Here is a 19,767-nt window from a genome sequence, read left to right on the forward strand (position 1 = left end):
AAAAAAAAAAAAAAAAAAAAAAAAAAAAAAAAAAAACGTTCGGGACTTTATTTTTTTCCTTTTTTTACAATATATATTAATAATAATAATAATAATAATAATAACATATTAAAATTTTTAAATTAAAAAATACAATTAACCCATAATAATAATAATAATAATAATAATAATAATAATAATAATAATAATAAGCAAAATAAAATTTTTTAAATTTTTTTTAATTTTTTAAAAATTTTATATGAATTTTTTTTTTTTAAATTTTTTTATTTATTTATTTTTTTGTATTTTTTTATTATTTTTTTTTTGTAAAATAACAACTTTCTTTTGCACAGTTTATTATTATTATTATTATTATTATTATTTTGTTTATAACAAACAAAAGTTATCATTTTTTTTTGGTTGAAAAAATGCCCCAAAAATTAATTTAATGGGATTAAAACGACCGAAATGGGGAAAGTAATACATAAAATAAATTTGGCATAATAATCATAGGTGATTTATTGTCACATCCTTTTTCCCTCTCTCCACGTTTACATATATGTATACATACATAGATACATAATATATATATATATTCTAAAACACACATGATTTGGGAAAATAAAAAATTATATATATGAGATTATATTATATATAAAAGTATGTATGTGTGTGTGTTTGTGTGTCTTTAATTTTGTGTGTATATACAATACATCAAATTTATTTATTTATCCACATAATAATAAATTTGTACTAATCATCACACAGGTTACATTTTTTTATTAAATAAAATAATTTTCTAAAATCTATTTTTAAAATGAACGATTTAACACGATTTCCCCCTCCCACCCCAACCCCACCTCCCTTCCCCCGGGTTTTTTAATATTATTATTATTAATTAAAAGTACGAAAATACAATTTAAATCTCAACACAGTATATAATAGATATAATTATAATTTTTATTAAGAATAGCATAATATATATATATAAATGCTTATTATTATTATTATTAAACGTCGTAACACATTTTCGATTAATTAAACACATTATTATTATTATTATTTATTAATTAATACTTAGAGGAAATAATAAATCGAAGGTTATGTATTTTATTTAAATGCTCATCATGTAAAGTAAATAAGCATTTTTTTTATTTTGCTCTCGTTTAAAAATAACAACAATAATATTTTAAAAAAAATAATAATAATAATACATTCATTATTTAAAATAAAATAAAAAATTAATAAATCCCTGATTAATATTAATATAATAATAAGCATAAAAGCAAATACATAAAAAAATAAATAATACTAACTAAATATTATTATGATTGACTTTATTCATTTTTTTATTATTCTTAAAAAAAAAAAAATAATAATAATAATTAAAATGAGGTAGAATAGTTTCCATATTAAATGACTAAGTTTATATGTATGTATGTACAAGTTATTAAAAAAAATAAAATAAATATTAAATAAATCTTATTTTTTTTATTTAAAAAAATAAAATTAAAAAAAAAAAAAAAGATGGAAATTTTGATCATGTGATTAATAAGAATTATTTCAAATAACAAAAAAAAAAAAAGAATTAATAAATTAATTAATAACATTCTCGATTTAATAAAATAAAATAAAATATATATGTATTTATGTATGTATGCGTATATTATATTATTTATCTTGCCACAAAACCAAAAATAAAATAAAATAAAAATTATTTACATAAAATATTATATAATCTATATATTTATATATAAATTATTAGCATTATTATTGTTGTTATTTTTTTAAAGAGCTATGAGGTAGACATATTTGTACTTTTGATTATTATTATTATTATTATTATTTGTTTTTTTAAAGGTAGTATATAATAAGTATTATTATTATTTTTTTTTTAATAGGAAAGAATTTAAATTTTTTTTTTTTTTTATCGATAATAATTCCGACTAACGAAAATTTTAATTAACTATTGCAAACAAACAAACAAACAAACGATTTACGTATAAATTTTTTTATTTTGTACTTAGAAATCGTTTCTTTCCCTTTAAAAAGAAACAAATTTTTTTTTTTTTTTCTTTTGTTGTCTCCCTGAAAAAGATCCTGAGTTTATTAAATTTTCTTTCCCTTTTCAATAATAATCCCCCAAAAAAAAAAATAAAATGATGATCTGATTGACTGATTCAATTGCATAATTCGTACCCTTTTGATTTAATTCTTAATTTTTCCCCTTTAAATTTTTTCATTAAAACAAACAAACAAACAAACAAACACCATTTTTGATTATTATAAACTATAAAACAACGACAAACATTTATCGACACATATATATATGCATAATTTCCTATTTTTTTTGTTATATATATATATATATACATATATGTAACCTTAAGCAATTTCATAATAATCATATCGATTGATGTATTAATAATAATAATAATAATATTTTTTCCCATTAAAACCTTTTTTAAATTGTGATGAAACCTTTCAATTATTTATAAAAACGATTTCAGAGATTTATTATGATCATCTCCATTTTATATCATGACAATAAATCACCTTTTTTTTTTGCCTAAATTTATATAATTATTTTTATACATTTATATAAACATTTTATGCTATTTATTATACAAATAGCAGAAGAAAAAAAAAAAAAACAAACAAAGACAGAAAGATGTGGAAAAAATTAATTTGTTTCTTTTTTTTTTTTTAAATTAAATTGAATTAAATTAAATATTTTTACTGATTTGTGACTTTAATTGTTCGTGATTGATTTTAAATTGATTTAAGCAATTACAGTCGATTAAATAATAATAATAATAATAATAATACGTTTAAAAATTTTCTTTTCTGTTATTCGAAAAGAGTAAGTGAATGAGTGAGACAGAGAGAGAAAGAGAGTAAGAGAAATTGATTTCATTTTAAATAACTACCCGGAAAAATAATAATGTAAGTGCAACCGTTTGTTTTTCATTTTATTTTGTGGGCAGGAATGAATTGTATTGGTACACGTGTATGTTTCGACACACACGTGTATTTAAACAAATACAAAAAAATTTTTTCCAATCCTCGAATATAAAATAAAACAAAAATCACAGCGAAACAATAAAAATTGTTCGTTACTCCAAAGAGTATTTTTTTGTTTGTTTGTTTAATTTTGAATATACACCAAAATTTTTTTTTTTTTTTAAATAATTAATTAATAACGAGCACCTCTTTAAATTAATTAATTTTTACAATTTCCCCCACTAAATTAACTAAAAAAAAAATTATTTAAAACAAAAGTAAAATCGGATGATTAGTTAAAAAAAGCAACAGCCATCAACACAAAATTTTTTTTTTTTTTAAAAAAAATTATAAATATAAATATATACACACACGATAACATTTTTTCTTTACATCATATATCACCATTTTCTTTTTCATTTTCTTATTTTCTTATTTTCTTTTAAATAAAGACACACAACCAAACCAGATTAAAAACCGGTAAAAATCACAGACCAAATTTTCTTTTTTATTTTTTATAAATTTAAAATTTTTTTTTAAAAATAATTTAGTAGTAATGGTAACTAATAGAACAAATTATAAAAAAAAAAAAAAAAAAAAAAAAAAAATACAAATTTTCTTTTTTATTTTTTCTTTTTTTCGCTCATCCGATTTTATATATATATTGTTTTAAATAATTTTCTTTTCATTTTCATTTTTCTCTTATCTACATTCCGAAATCACAATTTTTTTTGGTTATTTTTTCCCTTAATAAATTTTTAAAGCAATTTCGAATCATTTAATTGTTAATTTCAATAATAATAATAATAATAATAACATTTCAATTTTACACTATTCCGTTATTTTTTTAAATATTTATTTAAAATCTAAATTTAATTTAAATTAATTATTTGACTAAAAGATTTTTGTTTTTATTTTTTTTTTTTTTTTGCGAAAAATTTACTAAAAATAATTAAAAATGATTCTAATAATTGCCATAAATTTTGATACGGAATCAAACTGAGAAAAAATTAAAATTAAAGAGAACGCAAATTAACAAAAAAATTTACAAATTTTGTTAAAACCGATTCGACTCCTAAAAATTTTTTTCATTTTTTCCCTTTTTATTATCATTATTATTACTATTATAATCCCCCTTACTTACAAATTAAAAAAAAAAAAAAAAAAAAAAAAAACTCCTTTGGTAATTATCTAAACTACCCTATCACACAAATAATACTGTAAGTATATTTGAGAAATAATTAGGTTTTTCCTTTTTCTTTCCTTTTCCTTCTTTTCCCTTTTCTTCTTCTTCTTCTTCTAATTATTATTATTATTATTTACATAAAGAATCATGAGTATTCACAATTCACAAATCAAACTGGGATTAAATAATTTTTCTTTCTTTCAATTTAATCTATGATAAAGCTGCTTTTTGTAAAATTTTTAGGAGGCTTACACAGTTTTAGAAAAACAAAAAAAATTAATCAATCAATCAATCATTTTCGAATATGTAACTTATGGGGCAATTTCATTTTTGAAAAAAAAAAAAAATTTTTCTTTTTGTAAAAGTACCCTGAAATAATAATAATAATAATAATAATAATAATAGGAAATTTTTTCCATATTATTTCCGGGTATTATTATTATTTACGAATTAATTTGAGTTCTCTTTAAAAAAAAAAAAAAATTTTTTTCTTCACAATGAAATCATCATTATCATCATCATCATCATCACAATTTCAAACCAAAAATAATAACAATACCAAAAAATAAAAAATAAAATAATAATAATAATAATTAAAATGATAAAAAATACAATACTCTTTTTTTTACATCTTTTTTTTCATCTTTTTTTCGACTTTTTTTTTCCTTTTTTTTTTTTTTTTTACTTTTAAGACCTAAAATTCACTTAGTATTATTCATACAATAACTTTAAAAAGAAAGAAAACAACAATAATAATAATAATAATAATAAATTTTTCTTTTTTTTTTCTTTTTTAAATTAAGAGAAAAAAAAAAAAAAGAAAAAATTAAAATAAAAACAAAAATTTTATGAATAACAAAATAAAATTCATCATGTCATCAATCAATCAATCAATCAATCACATCGAAAATCATTATCATCATTATTCATTCATTCATTCATTCCAAAAAAAAAAAAAAAAATTTTTAATAAATGAAAAAAAAAAAAATTTTCAACAAAACAAAACAAAAAAAAAATTTAAAAAAAATTTAAAAAAGGTATTAGAAAACAACCAATCAATCAATCAATCAATCAATCAATCGTTTTCGTCAAGCCTTTTCCCTTCACTTTCACGTGTGTTCGTGTGTGTGTGTGTGTTTGTTTGTGTTTGTATGTGTTTGTATTTGATTAAAAACCAAGAGACGTTTTAATAATTATTCGTTTGATACTTAAATATAACACCCCTTTCCTTTCGATTAAAATAAAAAAGCCGGAAGGTTTTATCAATTATGTATCTATGTAACCTTTCTTATTTAAAATTATTAATTAAAATATACCTGAGAAGATTAAAAAAAAAAAAGGATTTTGTGTTGATTTGATTTTTGTTTTGTTTTGTTTTGTTTATATGTTTATGTAAAATAACTTGATTAGTAATTGTGTACCTTTTTTTGTTTGTTTTCTGTTTTTTTCCTTTTTTTTTTTTTCTTTCCTGTTTTTAAAAATCTTTTGTAACTTTTTACAAAAAAAAAAAAAAAAAAAAAAAAAAAAGAGAAATGCATCTGATTGTATTGATTTTTCTTTTATATAATATATATATATATATATATATAAATATTATAAAAAAAAAATTAGAGGTAGAATGTTTTCTTTTTTTGTTGTATATAATTATTTAACATCATTTTATCCTGAGTTCCTTTAAAACAAAAACAAAAAAAATTGATAAAAATTAAAATAATATATTTTTCAATCAAATCCCCTTGCAACTTTCTATTTTCTTTCTTTCTTTTTGTTATTCCGCCATTTTGAAAAAAAAAAAAAAAAAAAAAAAACAAATCGTACGTTATTATTATTATTATTATTACTATTGGTTCATGTAGTTTTTTTTTCTTTTTTATTTTTATCATTATTATCATTATTATTTAAAACATTGAGTAATAAAAAAATTATTATTTTGTTTTGTAAATAAAATATACCCGTAAAAATAATTAATAAAAAACAACAATCACATTATATATAAAAAAATAAAAATATTATTATTATTTTATTTTATTTTATTTTTGTTTTTTTTTTTTGTTTTCAAGAGGTAGAACGGTACAATTTATATTCAAAACCCGTAGGCTAAAAATATCTGAATCCATTCACAATCGTTAAGAGGAAAATCATTCATTCATTCATTCATTCATTCATTCTCATTCTCATTTAATACATATATATTTATAAAAAAAGGAGAAATATTTACATATTAATAACAATAATTTCTCCTTTTTTTCAAACATTTATATATATATGTAATTATTTTTCCTCTTAACGTTACAAATATCACTCATATAATCTTAGGCAGAATAACGCAAGGCAGAGGATTAAAAAAAAAATAATAATAATAATAAAAGGATTAATTAATATGATTGATTATTTGGAGGTAGTTGAAAGGGAGGGTAGACGAGTACGGACGACTGCAAAAATACTGCGACAAAAAAAAATAAAAAAATAAAAAAACTTGACGGGGGGTGTCAATCAACAATTGATTTAACAAAAAATAATAATAATGATGAAACCCTTAACTATTATTATTATTATTGTATGGAGAGAGTAAAAAAAAACAAAAACATTGACTAGGTTCTGCGTATTTCCTGATTTTATTTAACAACTGAGAGGAGGAGGGACGCGGGGAGACCGGTAGACTTCAAGTCTCAAATCCCTACTACTCTTCGGCATATATATATATATACTGATAAAAAATATTATTCTTAAAAAAATAAAAAACTATTTTACAATGAGAAAAAATAGGCGAGGCAAGTGAAATACCTGATAATTCTCAGGATGAATTATCAGGTACACACACCAGTGTATATTTAAAAAATTATTTAAAATATTCTTTTCTTTTTTTTTTTTTTTTAAAAAAAAATTACTATTGTTTTGAGTTTTATTTACCTGAGTTTTGAGGGCTTATGCACTTCCAAAGAAGAAATGACTAGTTTAATAAACCTAAAAGGAGTTGAGCCTTTGGAAAAGAATAATAATAAAAATTCTTTTCGGTTAAAGCACATAGGAACTCCATAAATATCAATTAAAAATAAATTATTTAGTAATTGTTAATAATAATAATAAAAAAAAAACAGAACAGAAATTTCGAACTACCAATATTCATTTTGTTTTTGTTGCTTATCGAAAACCACGGAGAGAAAAAAATAATAATAATAATGAATTTCATTTCGGCCAAATGTTTGTAAATTTTTTTTTTTAAAAACCAAATTCAATGTGAGAATTAATGAGAGAGAAAAAAAAAAAAAAAAAAAAACAATTTCCAATAAGAAATCGTTGATCAGGCACCATCTGGCGCCGCACCCTAGTGGCACGGCATGTAACTTACTGTATTTGAAAGTGCAAAAGTACATTGCCTTATTTATTTATTTATTATTTATTTATTTACTATTATTATTATCTTTCTTATTTAAATAAAAAACTTGTCTTCTGCTGTATAAAAATGTAAAAACAAATAACCAATGGCTGTAACAATTGAATAATCTGCAAAATATCTCTATTATCTGCCTAAAACTAAACTTTTATGAACTAAGATTAACTGAGGTATATAGTGTTGCGCTACTGTGGGAAAATTTGAGGTAGTAGGTACAGGAATAAAAAACATATTCAAAGGGAGCGGGGCGACGACGACGACGAAGACTTTTTTTTTTTTTTTTTTTTTTTTTTTTTTTTATTCTTCGTCTTATTTGTTCTCCTTTTTCTTTTCTTTTTCTTTTTCCTTTTTTTTTTACTGAGCGTGATTGTGAACTTGATTTTGTTGAAACGCTTTCAAGCTGAGTTCCGTCTTGTGCTCGCGAGCTATGTGTCTCCTCACCGTGTTGTTACGAGTAAAAGTGCGTGAGCAAAATGGACACGGCACACGAATACCTTGATGTCGCTGGCGTATGTGGGCTCTTAAATTTGTTTCGTAGCCATAGAGTCGTTCGCAAAACGGGCATTTGAGCTTTTTACCTTTTGTAAATATATATATATAAAAACATTTAATTTAACGATCGGGGGGGGGGGGGAAATGAATGAATGAAACGCCTTAAACTTTGCTGTTCGGATACTAATCCATCAAAAACGATTTTTAAAATATTAAAGGCTTTATTAATATTATTTATTGATTAACCCCGAAACGTAACGCCAAGAAGCCAAGAAGAATCACAATCACGACCTTCGAATTCGAGAAGAAATCAATTAACCGAAAACCTTAAGGGTAAAAGGTTAGGTATTCACCCTAAACGACCATTTAAAACAAAACCATAAAAAAATTTTAAAAAACCTTAATCGTCCTCCAATTCGAAATTTAATAAAAAAAAAAACAAAACAATAACCTTAAAACCTGGAATAAACGTTATTTATCAAGTTACATTTTAATTAAAACTACATATTTATCTAATTAAAATTTGTTTTTAGTTGTTGCTATTATTATTATTATTATTATTATTAACTAAGTAAAGCATGTTGAAAATTTACTTTTTCCTAGTTTTTTAAAATTTAATTTATTAGTAAATAAATTTTTTTTTTTTTTTTAAATCCTTTTTTTGCAAAAAATAAATAAATAAATGATTGTGGAAATTAGTAATGTAAGATATTAGTAACGCAGATAAATTAATGTATTAATAAAAAAATTAAGTTAAATGAAAAACTTACCATCTGGAGTTGCAGAACCTTTGTGTGATGACAATGGTTTAACTGCAGAACTAGCATCCCACATACTTCCAACCTGTACAATATCAGGTGCTTTGTCAACACTCATTTCCTTGTAAGACATTGCATTCGAATGAACTTCTTCACACGAATTTGATGGTTCCATTTTAACACGCAAATCTAAATTGAAAAAAAAATTATTAATTAAATATATATACATATTAATTTTAATTGGGACGAAAAAAAAACCAAAAATATTACCTTCCGGGCAACTCGGATCAGAGTGCCTATTTTCCGATACAATTTTATGGTTGTTATCAATGTCCACACCAGCAGTTCTATCAAAAGTGACGGCGGCTGCCCCACTACCAACAGTAATAGATCCCCCAAACTCCCCTCGAGGTTCCGATTTAACGTCATATCCCCGTATCAAATTTTGTGGTGAACTCATCGGGTAATTTTTAAGGTCTTCCGAAGCGTGTTTGGGCTCTGGAGAAGGCCGATATGACAGTGACATTGGAGATAATTTTTCTGAATCTCCCGATCTCCCCCCTTTGCTAGAAGCTTCTCTTAGGACGGACGCTCGAACGACCGAATCTTGATGATCGCTTGGGCTGCGATGGCGTCTCTTTCTATGACAGTCATAACCGGGTCCAGGTGTCGAGGCAGGTACTCTCTGTTCGTAAGGAGGCCTGTAATGATGCTGATGCATGTACGTGGAGTGGACAGGAGAATAAGAGGAAGAATGAGAGGGTGGAGGTTGTTCTTGACTCAGTCCGTTTTCTGTAACTTCTTTGCACGCCCCATTACTGGGAAAGGAAAGTTTTGGTTTGGTGCGGTTGTTGGGAGAGTCCAAAGGACTTTCGTGACTCGTGGGGCTCGAATGCTGCGTATGAACCATGGCCAGTTTTTCATGTTCTATTGACAGTCCTTTAACCTGAAAAATAAGAAACATTAGAAAATGGATTTATTTCCACATCAAAATTTGCTACAATATAATGTAATAAAAGAAACAAACCTGAAGACACTCCGCTGCTTTCAGAAAACTTGAAAGATGTTCCTGAGATACGTGAACTTCTCCTTTGTACATGAATTCTAATAGAGCAGACATATTTGAAGAGGAAGTTCCGTCTAATATGACGAGTACAGAAGGACTAAATGGGGCACCTTCGAAAAGGTCTTGGAAGTGCTTGCTGCATGCCGCTAATATTAATTTATGAGCTTTGAACGTCACTCCTAAAAATATAAATAAAAAAAAAAAAAAAAAAAAGTGTAAGGGTTTATTAACATTTAATAATTGCTCATATTCATACTTTATAAGTAATAAAAATAATTTAAATAATTGAATTGTGTTTAAGGACAAATGGCAAAAAAATAATAATATCAATAATTATTATTTTTTTTAAAAATCATAAATATGGAAAAATGGTGAATCGTCGTCCTCGTCCTCGTCGTCGTCATCGTCGTTCATCACGTGGTCACGCGTTCAAAACCACCTAAACTCGGCCACTCTTTTATCCGCCGGGTAACGTTACTATAGTAACTCCTCCCGGAGATTGTAATCCCACATTTCAGAGATCGAACGCTTTAATATTTTTTGAAACGGTCAATTAACAACTTTCTAACAAAAAAAAATATTTTTTTCCTTTTTTTTCCTCTTATTCCTTTTTTTTTTTTGCTACCGAAAACAACAACAACAACTCAATCTTTAAATTAAATAAAAACTTGTTCTATTAAGAGACAATCATTGTCCGCATGATTTAACAAACAGGGAGGCTAATGAACCACCGACACCTGTTTAAAGGCCAAAAATACAAAAATCGAAATCGACGAGTATTTTTTTTTTTTTTTTTTTTTCAATATCATTTAATAATTTCAAAAAAAAATTATGACGCCTTTTTTACTAAATAAATAATCCAATTGATTATTTTATAAAATTTTTTTTTTCTTCCCCCCCCCTTTTATTAAATTATTTAATTTTGACTATGGTAACAATTTTTAATTTTTTTTTTCTCCAAGTTGAGAGGGAAAATTGAAAAAGGAAAAAAAATTCTTTTGAATGAATCAATGTAGATTTTGAAAATTGAAAAAGGCCCGGACGGACGGACGGATCTCGAAAGAGGAAAAAGCTCGCTGACATTTTAATCACTTTGTACATCTTCCCTTCCTTCCTCCCTCTTTTTTTTTTTTTTTTTTTCCCTCGCTAGAGCTTACGTCTTTGCCCCTGAAGCCCCCAGCCAGACAGGAGAGAGAGAGAGAAAAACCAGGATAGAAGAGGACACGACGAATGTACAACACGCACGCACCCTCACGCAACCTATCATCCGCCCATGCATTTTTTTTTTTTCCTCTTTCATCTCCATCTTTATTTTTGCGTAACACCTACAGCTATTATTTGATTTGATTTGATTTGATTTTTTGCAAAAATATTCAGAATTAAAATAAATCAAAAATTTTTTTTTTTTTGAAGAAGAAAAAAATAAAAACGTGACGACTCAAGCACTAATTAATAATTGATTATTTAAAAAAAAATATTTTAATCAATAGAGATCATCATCGTCAAAAGTTTTATTATTATTATTATTATTATTACTAAAAAATTACTTTAGACTCATTCGTTCTCGTATTTAATTTAATGATAAATTTTTTTATTCGCGTAATTAAGGTATAAATTAAGGTATAAGTAAAATTCAGCGAATAGAGAGAAAATAAGTAACAGGATTATGCAAGGTCATAAGTAATGAAAAAAATGGCATAACATACCAATTAAGGTCCAATAATTTTTGCCGACTGACCAAAGATTCGGCCTTGCATTGTCATGACAAAACATAATTAATTTTTTTTTAAAAAAAAATTGCAGATTACTTTTTTTTTAAATTATATTGTCCGAATAGAAAAAAAATATTAACAAACTATTTAAATACATAAATTTATAAATTTAATAAATAAATTATATTAATTTAAAACGGGGTAATTGTAAAACTCCCTCATTTATACCGTCAACGAAAAAAGTTTTTTTTTTTTTTAAGGAAAATGTCTGCCAATTATTTAAATGAAAAACAAACCGTTACAATGTACTAAAATAATTGATAATTTTTTCCCGAGTGACATTTTTACGGAAAAAAAAAAAAAAAAAAAAAAAAAGAAGAAGAAAAGATCTCAATTGGAAAAAATTTTATAAATTTAGGTCAAATGCAATATTATAATGTTTAACGACTTTTAAATATATGAGGAAAAATAATGGCCGAAATTAACTAATAACTTCATTTTTTTTTCTGTATTCGGGGGCCTTTTATTGAGAACAAATTTGAAAAAAAAAAAAAAAAAAAACAGTTATTAGCAATATTAATAATAATAATAATAATAATAATTATGCCGAAAACATCACGAATAAGAATAGAAACAACAACAAAAATAAAAAATTCAAAAGGGAAAAAAATAAAAATAATATTTTAAAATAGGTAAAAACAACAACAACAACAACAAGTGTCGTAAAGTACGCACACACACTCGGTGAAATAATAATAATAATAATAATAATAATAATAATAAGCCAACGGCCATAGCGTGCTGGTCACACCGGTTCCCGTACGATCACCGAAGTTAAGCAGCATCGGGCGTGGTGCAAACTTGGATGGGTGACCGTTTGAGAACGCCACGTGCTGTTGGCTTAAAAGAGCAAAAAAAAAAAAAAAAAATGAGAACAAGACAAAGTAAGAACCAAAAACAAAATCTTGTTCTACTGTCGACCTGAGGCAGCTCGACGAGAACGTGAATTTCACTGCTTCTGACCCTGGCCACTCCAAAGATGTTAGTCACCGGAGCCCAGTTCAGGAGACAAATCGTTCCCATCGAAAAAGACGGACTCAGGAAGACCTTCAAGAATTGATGTGGTGCTATCTTATAATAAGTGGCACCACCGAAATTCGAGTATTTGTCCCTAAGGAATCGGGTAGAAACCTCGGATAAATACTTAAAACCCCCGACAAGTAGCCTTGTCGTGTTTAATGGTGGAAAATAATAATAATAAATTGTATTGATTGGGTAAAGACTAACGCGAGTCGATCGAATCTTACTCTGTCGTAATAATAATTCGTGCAATTATATTTTCCGAATAATTTTCCGTCTGACAATTTATTAATAATAATAATAATAATAATAATAATCGTGAAATGTAGAAGGATTTTTAAAATTTTTAAAGTTTTTCGTATCGGGAAAACAATTGTTGAAATTAAGAACGGAGAGGCAATTAATTAAAGAAAACGAAAAAAAAAAAAAAAAAAATCATAGCCGCGTACAAAACCTGGATTTATAATAATTAATTGATAAAAATTCGTTACCGTACAAATTATTATACAATCAATTAAATTCGATATTAAACGCATTTCGGGGCGGGAGGGGGGAGGGGGGGGGGAAAAAAAAGAAAAATTAAAACGAACAACGTGAGTAGATGATCATTTTCCGTATTAGTACGTACAAAAAAGATTTTTTAATATTTTACTTATTAAAATTTTTAATAATTTTTAATCGTTTTTATTAATGAGTTTAATAATAACGTAATGGATTACGTTTCAATTTTTTTTTTTTTTTACGATTTAATTTAGTAATAAAAAAAAATTTGTTTCGAATATTTTTAAATATCGCTACGTATACGGCTCAAAGTTAAAATAACTAATTGTTAATATCAAATCTTTTTTTTTTACATACAAAACACATGCGTTAAAGTTTTATTATTATTATTATTATTATTATTATGTTTATTTGAACCGAAAATAAATCGGGTATTAAATAAGTACGACTCCTCACTCGACTTAATGTTAATTTAAAATCGGTCAAATGCATTTCCATTGCGCAATTTTACTAGGTAAAACATATATAAATACATATTCGCAATGTGATTTAAAAAAACTAGAATGCCACGTGAATGAGTATTAATAATAATTTAAAGAGAACTTACACGTGCAAAAATTTCTTTAAAAAAATTTTTTTTTTTTTTCCCTCATTCGTGATTAATAAGACAAGATTTAAAGTTTATTAATTACCAAATTAATTATTTATGCCTTGTTCCCGTTGTGAGTATTCATTTTAGTTTTTTTTTTTTTTTTTAAATAAAAAGTTCAAAGACATGAAGTAAAAGATGGTTGCACTTTGGCAAAATATTACTGAATATAAATGAAATTATGACGAAAGATGAACGTTTTTTAAACAATAATAATATTAAAAAAAAAAAAAAACCGGTTATCATTACTACTACGTATGACAGAAAAAAAAAAAAAAAAGTTTGAAACAAAAATTAAAAGAAAATTTTTTTTTTTTTTTAAACAAAAACAATTTTTTTTTTTTTAAAAGGTTAAGGTTACTACACACACACGCACTCGCACGCACACGCACGCACACACACGCGGATTAAACGAATGATAAGTTGAAGCACGTTTGTGTAGGTTAGTAAGCGGGTAACCAGGTAGACACAGACTCTTAGGTCGACCAGAGGTAAACAGGCTCAACAATAACAACAACATATTAATTCAAGGACCACAACATTTTCGGCAGTTGATTCAACTAAATTGTATAAAATGCAATATACTACGACGCATTTCAAGTTCTCATCTAACTTAAAAAAGAAACGCACTTTTTTTTTGTAAAAAACTACCTGATTTCATTTTCCTCTGGTGCATGAATTTCTCAAGGTAAATTTTTGACCGTCAACCATTAGTTCTAAGAATACTTTTAAAAAAAAAAATTTTTTTTTTTTTTTTTTCTATTGATAAAAAAAAAAAAAAAAGAAAAAATAAATATTTTACTGCAGAAAAATGGTAAAAAAAAAAAAAAAAAAAAAAATCATATATTGTTATAGAAAAGTTATAAAAACGATAAACTCTAATCAAAAACGTTGCGAAATTATTTATAATAATAATAATAATAATAAAACAGCTTCTGTTTAAGATATTTACTAAGTAAACCATGTTTTTTTTTTTTTTTTTTTTTTTTTTTAATGCAATCATCACGTAAAATATCTATATAATACTTTACATTTTTTATATTGAAATAAACTGATTCTCATACTGAATTTCAATAAATTTAGCATATATCAAAAAAGAGCGTAAAATAATTTTTTAAAACAATTTTTTGAGCGAACAAAAGAACCAAAAACTTAAAATTTTATGATTTCAAATTTATTACACACACACACGCACACGCACACACAAACCAAAAAAGTTTTTTAAAGGCATAATTTGAGCTCTTTAATTTTCGTTTCAGGTAACCATTTAAACAAATGATTTCGAATTCAAGTATTAAAATGTTTGTTTGGTAAAAATTACTTATTACACTTTCTTCAACTTCTAATTAATTAATTAATTAATTAATTAATTAATTAATTAATTTTTTTTTCTTGCGTTTAAAACTTTAGAACAAAACGTTGTTTTGAAAACTTCTCAAAACCGAAAATTTTTTTACTGGTGGGTACATTTCGTCATACAATAATAATAATAAAAACTTTTATTGAAAATTTTCCATGTAATTTTTCCTTGGCCTTGCCGAAATTCTGCCGGGAAAATTTTTTTTGTTAAATGCAACTAAAACCTCATTAAAAACCGTGAATTTTGTCACGTGATATAACAACAAATTGTTATAAAATGTCCCTATATAATAAAATTAAATACTAAAATCAAAAATTTTAAAAAAAAAAAAAAAAAAAAAAAAGAGTTCAAAAAATAAAAATTTTTCGAATTTATGTTTAATTATAAAAGCTTAAAGCTCTCGTTTTAAACTTATGCAGACAATGAAAGCTATAAATTATTACATAAAAAAAAAAAAAAAATGTTTAGCGAAAAACTGACTAAAAAATAAATAAATAAATTTATAAAACGATTTCGAGCACACACAGCCAGCCAACCAGCCAGCCAGCCAATGATGCAAGGGGCCGAGCTCTTGATCCCAATTGTGAGACCACGTGGCAAACTATAAGCTTACAAATTTTAAAACTTTTCATCAAACAAAACTATACTAACTCTTCGACTTGATCATTTTAAAATTTCCTTTCTCTCGCTTATACTAAAATAAATAAATCCAACTTTCTTTCCCCCCCCTTCCCTCCCCCTCTCCGCGTAATTTCATCATTATTTTATTATTATTATTATTATTTTTTTTTTTCATCAAAACGAATGAAATTTTTCTTTTAAATAAAAAACCAAAACGCGAACGATGCTTTCCACGTGGCGTTAAAAAAAAAAAAAAATAAAAAAATAAATGTACGATAATTTAATACGCTGATAAGAGCGAACGTGTATTGTGCGGAAAATATGTCTAGGACAAATGCAAAATATCGACTAATAAATAATACCCTTAAAAAAATTTTTTCTTTTTTTTTTTACCTTTTTGTAAAAGTAAAAATTAATAATAAATATCTACGAAAAGTATCATGTTTTGTAATTAATTCATCTATTTATAATCTTTTAGAAAATGAAATCGAGCGAACAATTTTCGAATAGAAACACTTATTTTAATTGAATTTAAAGTTTCTGTTAAATGTAAAACCTCCCTCCCTCCCCCCTCCCCTCCCCCCAGCTTTATAATTATAGTGCTGTATTTATAAGAAATATAATACAGACACACACACACACTTCTTCAGATCCTATTATTATTATTAATAATTTTTTTTTTAAATTTTATACCGTATACACGTGCATATTATACCACGTAAATATTAATACCTTTAGAAAAAATTGAACAAAAAAAAATAAATAAATAAATAAATAAATAAATAATGTTCTTACCTTCACAAAATAATGTGACATCCGCCAAGCTTTCTGATTTGAACAAATTTCCAAAAGCCGTGGCCAAGTTACTGCCGAAACTATTCCACTTTAGGCAGAACTGCTGCTGTGGGTCCATTCCTAGTATAAAGGAGAGGGAATGTACTCCCTATAAATACAAAAAATTACAAAAACGTGTGAGTGAGGAAAATTTCAAAAAAAAAAAAAAATCTGATGATTAACGGTAAATATAACCAATAAAAAAATCTCCAAAATGGTTTTTGTTTCAATTAGATTAAAGTATCTATATTATTATTATTATTAATTTTTTAATAAATAACTACAAGTAACCATTCAGAAATTAAGAAAATAATCACAATAACTTTTTATACTACTTTATACCGAAAACTACTACTTAATAACAAAAGATTTGAGATTTCTTTTGTTTACACAAAAAGTTTAATTTTAAAATTCCGAATTTGGAAAGACCAAAAAAAAAAAAAAAAAAAAATTATTTTTAAATTTAACTATAACATAAATAACTTAAGTATAAATATATTCAAATTAAATAATCAAGTTTTTTTTATTGGTTATATTAAAAAGACATAATTAATAACAGACAAAAAAATAATTATATTAATTGTGCATCAATAATAATATTTTTTATAACGTTTCTTTGTTTTAGAAAATAAATATTTTTTGTCCATGTTTGATAGTCGCAAAAATTTTTTTTCTATTCACAATTAAATTTAAAAATTTGTAAAATCAAAGAAACTTTATAAAAAATAAAAATATTCGAAGGTATATTATGCAGCAGCCCCCATGTCAATTTTTTTTTTTTTTTTTTTTAAATTGAAGAAAAACTATGAATTTTTTTTTTTTTTTTTTTTTTTCAAATTTTAAAAACCGAATAGAATTCTCGCCAACTAGGTCAAAAAAATGACCAGTTCGAAGCCAAACAGTTTAGGCTCGTTCTTTTCAAACATTTAAAAAAAAAAAAATGAAAAATGAAAAATGAAAAATGAAAAAGAATAAATTTTAAATTAAGTAAAAGAAAAAATTATCATGTATATAATGCCCTAATAATAGAAAAATGATTTTTTTTTTTTTTTCATCATTTCAGTTAAAAATAATATTCTTTAATATTATTTAATTTGACAATCATTTGAAAACTTTGTTTAAATATTTTTAAATATAATATTAAAAGATGAATATTTTACATATTGTCCACTTTGCTGTTTTTTTTTTTTTTTTTTTTTTTTTTTTTATTACATTTCTGTGAGAATTTTGGCATAAAGTGAAAAAATTAAATGTGAATATAAAATATATTTTGATGATAATAAAAAATTATTAAAAATAAACGAGTTTTTCAAAAGTATATTTCACGTTTTTTTAAAACATTTAAATATGTTTAATGAAAATTAAAGAAAATTGGGATTTAAATACTATAAGCTTGGGAACTTGCATGTTAATAAATATGAATGAGAACAAAAACCCAATATTATTAAGGGATAATTCAATAGTAATAAAAAAAAAAAAAAAAAAAATTGGCAAATAATTTAATATCAAATGGCGTTCAAATAATATTTTTTATGATTGTTGTACCTAAAATAATTAATTTATAAAATGAGATAAAGTACTACAACAAAAAGTACAAAAAAAAATGCATGGAATACTTTTTTGGCCTTTTCAACCCACAATTCATATAAATTATAATTTATATTAAAAAGAATATCATCCCATATATATATATATATTGTTTTATCGTTTATAAGCACAAAAAAAAATTTAAAATAAAACTAATTCATAGATCTCAAAACCTAGAATGCTTCAATGTTGTACAAAACATTTTTTATAATGCAAAATTAATGTATTGAATTTCTTTTTAAGTAAAATAAGTAGAAATCAAAGAAGAATCGTTATTTAAAAATTTAACATATATTATTGTTTTTCAGTCGATGCAGGAATTATTTTTTAATTATACATAAATAAATTCAACTACTGCACACAATTTTTAAGTACTTTATTTTTTTAACATTGGATTTTGCAAAAATAATTAAACTTAAAACTTAAGAGGTAGTTTTCGAATTGCTACAAAGCCCTAAACTTTTCTATTTCAACTCTTAATCTGTTTTATAATCGAGATTCATCATGTTCGATATTATTACTATAAAGAAATTAAAAGTAGTAAAATCGATTGTGATATTTAATAAATATTGTATTTAAAAAAACTGTTTCAATGCTAAGAACCAGAAAAATATGAATAGCAAACAATTTATTAATATAATAGCCCATATTTTGAAATTTAAAATCGACACTTTCAAAACCTGCTTGCATAACTTTTATATTTACTTAAATTTAAAAAAAAAATATCATTTCATGATTTGACTTTGATTAATAAAAAAAACTATCAATAATTGAAATAAAAATGCAAAAAAAATTATAAATCAACAAAAAACCTTTTAACTGTAATAGCGAAAACTACAATAGCACAACTATTATTTTAACCAACATTTTCACAATAAAAATCTACATTTTAAAAATTAAAATTAAAAAAGTGATGGTGCTATGTGTATTTTGATGTAAGACAATTAAACAAGTAAATTTTTTAATATTAAATATAGAGAGGTATTGAAGTTTTTTTTTTTTTTCATGTAAACAGCTGAGGGGAAAAGAGAATCTGCAACTCCCCCCACCCCAAAATGAAAAACGCGCGCATGTCAAGGCCCTATCATAACCTTCAAATGCACAATTAACAAGTTGCACAAAACTATTAACAATCACACACCAGGTTATATTTTTACCAAAAAAATTTACTCTCTTGAGCGACAATCTGATAATGACATAATCCCCCCTTCCCTCATCAATTGAAAATCGATAAAAGTAAATGACTAATTAAAAAGCGCAGTTACTGTATATAGTGTGTACGCACACGCACTTCAAGGTGATAGGCCTATGCCAAAATCATTCGCATGCAACCATCTTGACAGTGTTCCATGCATTTAATATGTAGCAATGATATTCAATGCATTTATAAAAACGTAGTTACTTTATCATTAACAAAAAAAAAATGAAAATTTTATTGTATACAATTAAAATATAACTTTTATTGTACCGAAATTAATAAATTTTGTTAAATTATTTACCTGAGATGGATCCTTTCGCTTTTTATATAAATAACTTTACTTCTCC

The 19,767-nt window shown here is 24.4% G+C and overlaps 1 protein-coding gene across 1 annotated transcript; it reads right to left on the reverse strand.

The window, feature by feature from the left end:
* Positions 1–7,916: 7,916 nt before the first annotated feature.
* On the reverse strand, positions 7,917–16,714 carry Phum_PHUM464690 (zinc finger protein and BTB domain-containing protein, putative; the record flags this gene model as incomplete). The annotated part of the gene is made up of 5 exons (XM_002430105.1): positions 7,917–8,140; positions 8,843–9,001; positions 9,083–9,758; positions 9,840–10,057; positions 16,597–16,714. The coding sequence occupies 5 exons, from the start codon at positions 16,712–16,714 to the stop codon at positions 7,917–7,919; spliced, it is 1,395 nt and encodes a 464-aa protein (XP_002430150.1).
* Between the last annotated feature and the right edge of the window lie 3,053 nt (positions 16,715–19,767).

Source organism: Pediculus humanus, genomic scaffold (genome assembly GCF_000006295.1).
Source record: "Pediculus humanus corporis 1103172108248 genomic scaffold, whole genome shotgun sequence".
Classification (NCBI taxonomy): Eukaryota; Metazoa; Arthropoda; class Insecta; order Psocodea; family Pediculidae; genus Pediculus; species Pediculus humanus.